At 34.5% G+C, this 8,651-nt stretch overlaps 1 protein-coding gene across 8 annotated transcripts in view; it reads right to left on the reverse strand.

Annotated features, from left to right (window-relative positions):
* Positions 1–8,651, reverse strand: part of USP25 (ubiquitin specific peptidase 25) — a 154,706-nt gene that overhangs the window by 27,274 nt on the left and 118,781 nt on the right. For 5 of the 8 annotated variants that reach the window (XM_027768684.1, XM_027768690.1, XM_027768688.1 and 2 more), the window contains 3 exons: positions 8,274–8,413; positions 3,518–3,631; positions 1,150–1,245 (listed from right to left, as the gene is read on the reverse strand). In XM_027768684.1, coding sequence (XP_027624485.1) covers positions 1,150–1,245; positions 3,518–3,631; positions 8,274–8,413 — 350 coding nt within the window. The remainder of the gene's footprint in view (positions 1–1,149; positions 1,246–3,517; positions 3,632–8,273; positions 8,414–8,651) is intronic. The other 3 variants (XM_027768689.1, XM_027768687.1, XM_027768686.1) reach the window with 2 other exon arrangements.

Consider the following 8,651-nt stretch of genomic DNA (forward strand, 5'->3'; position numbering starts at 1 on the left):
CACATGTCCTATAGCAAAAATCTCTCTAAAAGAAAAAAAAAAGAAGAAGAAAATTTTAGTTTTTAATGGCAAGAGAAAAAGATAAGGAATATGTATGTAAAAAAGAAATAAGTATATAATTTATTGGAGTGAATTATACCTCAAAAAAGCTACTTTTTAAAAAAAAATAACAGGAGAGGGATGAAAAAAATGGAAGTTTTCTGGTTAATTGAAATAACACATATATGGTGCTTTAATCTTTCAAAAGCAAATAACATTATATTGAAAGCACTGTAAAGCTCTAATATTAAAAGTAAAAACAAATGTGGTCTGGTCATGGAACACGCATTAGTTTGATGTTCTCACCTGTCTTACATTGACTATGAGATCAAAACTAATTATAGAGACAACTTAAGTGAATTAGAAACAATAAGAAATGTAGTAGATAATAAATGAACAAATAATTTTAGAAACAATTAAATGAAGACAGCAATTTAGTATTAAATTATAATATAATTAAAGGAAAAGGATTAGTTTTATTTATTTATTTTTGGGAGAGGTTTTTGCTAGAGGGCACGTGTGCTCGCCTGACAGAAAGAGAGAGACAGAAAGCGAAAAATCACCCCCTGGGGGGAGAGAGGGGTGGCCACATCACAATCCCTTCTCCTCCATTCTCCTCTCGGGATCTTGGGCATGAACGCACACATGCCCAGCGTGAGTTTTAAGCCACCGGTCCGGGACTCGAACCGCGATCGACTACGTGGGAGTGCAGCGACTTAGCCATTACGCTAACTGCTGGCCCCAGGATTATAATACTAATAGTATGAGCAATGAGAACTAAAATTACCATTACCAGAACCGATTACTCAGTTCCTCCTTATTATTGTTCATTGATATCCTTATTCCCTTCAAATACCAAATACAATTCAAATTTCTGCTAAATACTTAGGTAAAATGCCTCGTTTTTCTTGAAGTATCTAGACTAAAAGAAAAATAATCAGTCTTTGATTTAGACATAAAAGAAACCCACAGAATATCAGGTGGCTGTAGCTAAGATAGCAAAAAAAGAAATTAAACAAAAGACCAAATTTTATCCATAGAATTGAAATATTTTAAGATGTTTAATTAGGGGGAAAAAAGAAGAAAATGAAATGAAAATGTTAATTGTACCTTAAAGAACCCTGCTTCAGGACCACACCTGTCATACACATTCCTGGATTTACCTATCGCCATGATAATACCTTGCATGTTCGGTGTCATCATGATCTGCCACAGGGATTTAAAGTAAGAGTTTTTGAATGGTTAACATAAAAAAATAAAAATAATAATTTTTTTACATGCAAGTTAAAAATCCTTGGTTTTCCATTTATAAATCAAATGTTGCATTTCTTGAAAAGCAAACATGAACTAGTATGCATGTTAGCATCTTGCAAAATCATCCATATTGGAGCACAGCGGGCTCAAATGGTGCCTTTGTGCAAACTACAAAAAGTCATCCTCTCTGGGACCAGCAGGTGATGTGGGGTTACTCCCGTGTTGGCCAACTGTGGTTTCAATCCCAGACCTGAGGGCTTGAAAATCATGGTGGGAATGTGTGCACGCATGCTCTAAATCCCAGAAGAAAAGTGAAGACGGGTTTGTGGGTGGCCGTCCCCGCGTGGGGGGTGATTTCTCACTTTCCGTCTCACTGTTTCTCTCTTTCTCCAGCAAGCGCATGCATCTATGAGTAAAAAAAAAAAAACCGAGAAAGGAATCCTCTCTGAACTGGGACAATTTTAAAAAGGCACCCCCTACTCTGGACAAATTAGAAAATTGTGTGCTGCACTCTGAGCGAGCAAGTTAGGAAATGCAACACTCCACTGTAATCAATTTTAAAAGATGCCCCTTTGTCAAGGGTTGGGAGCTTAGTATGAACTCAGTTTCAATCTCGTTTTCCCCCATGGCTAGGCACACCGGCACAATTACACAACCTACACATTCGTCAACAGCAGGTTTGCACTGACGTGATATGTAATATTTTCAAAAGTTCCAAGGCACATGCACTGCTAAACTATCAGTCCAATAAATCAAAAAACAAACAAAACATAGAACTCTGCTAGTAGCATAAGCATTTACATGAAAGGTGGTGTTAAATGACTAAGTACAACTCTCCTTTTCTAAGTACCAGAGGTTCACCCTAAAACAAGCACTTAGGTGGTTGGTCAATTAATTAACATTTTTATTTATGCTAGTTTTCATAATTTTCAAGAGCTAACTGGTGACACAATAGTAAAATGGTACTATGTAGTACCTAAGTATTTTTAAATTTTTATAATAGCTTATTACTGGATGTTAATATTTAAAATATCTACAAAATGAATAACTCAAAATACTATGAAGGTATCTTACAACAAGCAAGAGATTGGGTGCTCTGGCTCATTGACCTGATTATCTGTAGGATTTGCATATATTTTGTATTGCAACTGACTGTTGTAATGTACCTAACATTATCTACATAAGAAAACCCCCTGACTAGTTCCTATTTCACAACATTTGTCTATTTTCTTCATGGCCCACACTTTCTTATAATGGCAAAGTGATATTACTATATTTATGACACTTCTGATTTTGGCGACTGACTCTTGTATAACTGTAATTATAACCTTGGAATTCATTAAAACAAAGTAGCTTGAACAAAATCATTTAATATACGTTCAATTCTCACCCACATTCATAAAAACTGACAAATAAAATAATCCAATAGGCTTTTACAAAATCATCTCCCATCTTCGTTTGGCATGGTATTCTTTGCATTACTTTTCAGAAATAGCTCACTGGCTGTCTCACAAATATGGAAAAGAATACTAAGAATCTCAAGAGCAAAGAGGGGAAATAAGAGGAAATAATCTGATGGGCCATGGCAGTAGATTGTATTTATCTGGATTCTGAAGAACTATAGCATGAAAAACAAAAATACTTCCATAAATGCTGCAAAACTAAGTGAATGAGCAATGAAGCGGTAAGAAGAAACAGGCTGGAGGTTTCACCCGATGAAAACAATGGTAGGCACTCAGTAATGGTGATGTGCCCCTCAATTCAGTCACAAAGAGAAGTTATAACAGCAAAAGTATCAATTATCCATTTTGCAGTCATGCTATAGGATTCTCTGGTAGGTAGTGGTGAGCCATGTGTTATAATAAATAATTCAAGTGAAAGAGAAAAGGAAAATAATAATTTACTAATGCAAAAAACTTAGCTATTTAATTAAACAAATTGTATTGTAATCTCTCAATCATAAAGTAAACTAATCTTATTTCTGAATAAAAGAATTAACCCAAGAAACATAAAATTCTTCTGACGAATTCCATAAGCGTTCTACTTAAATTTTTACTTCCAATCCAAAGTTCTGTTAGTAAAGGGTAAGGTAATTTCTAAACATGGGTGGCAAAGCTGTACATTATGCAGCAATAGACGTAAGTGTGAGGGTGCAGGCATGCACAACATACTAGTACTAAACAGCAAAAAGGAAGGACTGGTGCACAGGGCGTTACAAAAGTACCTCATCATCATACCCCCCCTCCTTTGATTCAGTCATAAATTTCCCTACTGGAGGAATCGCCACCTCTACAACTTGCTGCTTAGAAGGTGGTTGGCTTGTGGTATTTTCAGGTTTCTGTAGAAGAAAACCATTAGTATGAACATTAGAAAAGAGAACAATGGAAGCACTGAGATTAAGTAAAAAAGATTCTAAAGTCTTTTAAATATACTTGCATTTGCTTAAAATGAAATCACCTAAAACCAAACATTAAAAACAAATGCATTAATCAAGTAGCAATACAAAATCTAAAGTTTTCCCTTGATATTCAAAAAACTTAAAACTACTCCCCCCAACCCTGAAAGGATTTTGAATTCCAAATACTTAAGTATAATACATACTACAGTTGGATTGCATACTAGTGCCTGGATAGCTAGAGGTTTTTTACCTTTTTAAAGAAATGTTATCTTTGACCATAACATTCTAGAAAGGGTTTCCTAATTTTATTTGAATCCTCAACATTTCAAGAAGAAATAACCAGATGGCACAATTATACTCATGGGAGATAATACTGTGTTAATCTAATACCTGGTATATTAATAGTTATTCTATACATCACTGGAATTCTTAAAACTACTATTTTATTTTATTCCATTACTTTGAATTGCTTATATTTGAATAACTCTAAACCATTATTACTATCACATATATTCTAAAAATATATGCTTGGTTCTAATGACTTTAAATCCTTCACTGTATGAGAATTGGGCTAGATGTCCAACTACAAGAATGAATTACAAGCAGGTAAATTAAGAAACATGTCTGAGGTTTGTGGTGATGAATTTCTCACAAACCAATGTAAAAATAATATTAGCTAAAAAAACAGATAATATAAATTTAAGTCCAATAGCAACTGGGAAATGTATTGCTTAGAATACAGACCCTTAAAAGACAACATTATTCCTGTTGGGGGAAAAAAAAAGGCACTTATTAAAAAATTAATTTATAAGCATTTCCATTTACTACTGAAGAGTTTCAACAACATAATGCTGATTAAATAAATGCATGAAAGTTGAAAAGAGGAAGCTTTAGCCACATACAGTATTATGTAGTATCGGTCATTAGAGTAGACATCATAAAAAGATATCGTAAAAATTTCATATAAAAATTTAACAGTTCACTGGCGTAAACATGTTTAATATTTTATATTATTTTCTGACTTTATATGAACACCCAAGAAAACTAAGTTGAAAACAAGTTCCTCAGTAATACGCTACACAAATAATTTGCATAAAAAGATTCTTACTAGCTGCATAAAATCCATTAACTGTGATCTTTTCTAACATGGCCTCATAATAATGGCAGTTAGAAAGCTGGATAACTGTAAGTTCACTGGCAACAATGTGCCCATCCCCCTATCAGTAATTCAAATATGTAAAATATACCCTAAGAAAATAACCTAACAGAGAAAAAAAACTATTTCTAGTAGCATATTTATAATAATGTATGAGTAGAAATAAATAGATGCTAGGGGAATGGGTAAATAAACAAAAAGTTACTCAAGGGAATAATATTCAAACATTAAATTTTTTTATTGAGTTTATAACATAGGGAAATGAATATATTCTAAGGTTAAGTGATTAAAAGCAGAGGGCAATATATAAAATTTTATATGCAGCAGTAACTCAACTATAAAAGAAATCCAAACTTTTGCATAAAAATAACGGTTAATAAAAACACCTACATATTAAGTGATTAAATTTGAGTAGTGAGTTGGGATTACACATGGTTTGATTTTTACAGTCTACTTTCCTGTATTTTTAAACTATCCTAAGATATTCGATTTAAGTTATTTTTAAAAAGCAAGTTTCCGAAATATTTAAGACTGTGTATGAATTTTGTAGTTCTAGGGTTCTAGGGAATTCTTCTTATGCTAAGGCTATAATTTAATACACTGTATGTTTATGAAATGGCTAGGACTAAAGTAACAGAAGGAAACTCACAGTTACCTAGGGCTTACATGCCAAGCCAGGCACTTAAAAAAAAAAAAAAAAAAAAAAAAACAGTAAAACAAAAAGCTCTTCATTAAGATCATAGTCACCTCCATTTTACAGAAAAGAATACTGATACTTAGAGAAATTTAAGTCATTTATTCAAGGTTGGATTGCTAGTAAGAAGTAAAATTAATATTCAAAAACCCAGCAGTATCTGACCACGAAGTAGAAAGACTCTTTCCATCTATGCAAGTTAGCTTCTTCTGAATCATAAATTTAAATGAGAAAATACAATATGAAAAGTTTACCATGAGCCTAAGAAACTGAATATGAGACCAAAACCACAGGCCTCTTCTGTCAGTCATGGTTAACACATTCTTAGAAATATCACAGGGGGACCAGTAATTACTGTAATGGCTATGTCACCGGACTCCCATGTAGTCGACCACGGTTTACGTTCCAGACCTGGTGGCTTGAAGCTCATGCCAGGCGTGTGTGCGTGCGTGCCCAGGATCCCCAGAGAATGGAGGAGAAGGGACTGCAGCGTGACCATCCGCCCTGGGGGGTGATTTCTTGTTTTCTGTCTCTCTATCTCTCTCTGTCTGTCTGGCGAGCACACGCGCCCTGTAGCAAAAACCTCTCAAAAAAAAAAAACCTCACACCAGGCATGTGTGCATGCGTGCCCAAGATCCCTAGAGGACAACAGAGGAGAAGGGGTTGCAGCCTGGCCACCCCCCCTGGGAGTGATTTCTCGCTTTCTGTCTCTCTGTCTGGCAAGTGCATGTGCCCTATAGCAAAAACCTCTCAAAAAAAAAAAAAAAGAGAAAAATCAAAAGATCATACAGATAATGAGGAAAACTGAGGATGCTACTCCAGAAAACAAATTAAAAAAAAACATATGTTTATGCTATTGGCTTATCTTATTCTTTTCTTGCCATTCTCCTTTCTCAATTAAAAATGAGGCACTAGGATGCTAGGCAGTAATGTAATGTCCATACTAAGAAACAAAAAAATCAAAATTTAAGTGCTCATTTCTGTGAATTTAAACTGCAGATGATTAGCCAAACTAAAAATGTCATGATTCTATTTTTTTAGAGAAATTTTTGCTATAGATGTGTGCACACAATGGCAAGATGGAGAAAGAAATACAGAAAGCAAGAAATCACCCCTCAGGGGGATGGTCATGCCACAGTCCCTTCTCCTCCAGTCTCCTCGGGATTTTGGGCACGCACGCACATCCACCCAGCATGAGTTTAAAGCCGCCAGGTCCATGACTTGAACCACATCAGCCATGTGGGTATCCATCTGCTATTCCCAAAATCATAATTCTAAATTAAGCTAAATAATGCTTTAAGTTTTCTGATTACCAACTAAAAAGATGATACTTAACCATAATGCAGACTTCAACAAATAAAAGTTCTAATGTGCAAATTTATTTCTTACGTGAGGCAAAAATATTTTTCCTGTCCCTATTCTTCTTTCCTCCCTCTCTAGGTTTTCTTTTTGTCCACCGGAAAAAAAAAAAAAAAAGACATCCCAGATTTAAACAAAGCATTTTTCAGTTAAAAAAAAAAAAAAAAAAAAGCTTTTGAATTAGATGTTCATCTCAAATTCATCAAGAGCCTATAAAGCATATACAAAATTTGAAATCATCAAAAAATCCATTTAAAACATTTTTAAATGGCAAGGTCATATATTAATACATTTTCAAAAATTTTTCATAACAAAAATAAACAAATTCTGATTATCATTCAGTTCATGAAAGCATAATTAACAGCTTATCCTATTTATAGAATGTTTTGATTAGTTGAAGTCTTCTCATATTAAAGGCCTCACTACAATTAGCAGGTTATTACTGGGATTCAGTTCACTTACTAAGCATAAAATTATGTGTTGTAAAATTATATGTCCTGTTCACTTCAGTTTTCTAGGAAGGGAATCTTCAAATACTAAAAGGAGCTAACATAAAACATCCATCAGAGTTGCTTGTGTGCACTAAGAAAATACACAACTACAGAAATTGAAGTTCTGTTTTACCAAATTCTGAAACAGTATCTCTGTCAGTGTCATACTGACTGATAACATATTAACCATCATGCACCAAATAATGACGTGTAGTCAAGAACAAACCGCATTCATGACCGTGGTCTCATCCGATGGAAAGAGATGATCCCGTACAGACTAGGTGTACAGTAGCTGTCCCATCCAGGCTGGTGAAAGTACACTCTATGATGTTCGCATCATGATGAAATCACACTAATGATGCCTTGCTCAGAATATATCACCATCATTAAGTGAAGCATGACTGTGTAATGCTGATACGCTAAAATATGCATCCAACATTCTGTAATATAATATTTCTCCTAGAGTAGTACCTTTTGTTGCTGTTGCTGTTAAACATGTCATGAAACAATAAAAACTGTATCTTACATTTGCAACTATTCCAATGTAGTAAGAGTACAGATGGAAGGAACCGTGAGGGACAGGAGAAATATTGCTAAATTAAAGACTTCTCTTTTTAACTTTCAAATTCAAAGGCAATTTAGTCTATGAGTGTGATTCTTCATAATTCTCTAAGAGGAAGACAGAACCTTAAGAGAAGTGAATCTTTCAAATTACAGCTGAGGTCATTTCAGCCCAGGAGTACGTGACCTGCCCACACCCACCAATCGTGTCCATGGAGAGCGGCACTGGGCTCTGGCTCTCCTGACTCCTAGACACGTCGCTCTCCATCACTGTAGGAAATATCGTGAACATGTCCAGAGAGCCAAAAGAAAAGTTCTTACCGATTGTAAAACTGTTTCAGGACTTTTATCTTCATGCTCATGTGATGCCTTGGTAATTATTCGAATAGTTTCTTCTTTCAAGTGCTTTGAGAAATCACTTCTTGATGGCTGCTCTAGATATTCTGGTTCTCCTGCTTGTGCTTTGTGAGAAAAGAATCAATTGTATATCTAATATAAATCACAGAGTACATACTAAGATGAAATCAGTTATCTAATTTTAAAGTTATACAATAACCAATATTAGACTTTGATGTACAATAAAATACATCCTTCAACAGACAGGACTTTCCTGCCAGAGTTTACAAAAAGTCAAAAAACAAAAAAACAGAACCAAGAATACTCAAGTACTTATTTTGTTTAAAAAAAAAAAAAAAAAAA

This window comes from Tupaia chinensis, unplaced genomic scaffold (assembly GCF_000334495.1).
Source record: "Tupaia chinensis unplaced genomic scaffold, TupChi_1.0 Scaffold147185_1, whole genome shotgun sequence".
NCBI classification, from domain to species: domain Eukaryota; kingdom Metazoa; phylum Chordata; class Mammalia; order Scandentia; family Tupaiidae; genus Tupaia; species Tupaia belangeri.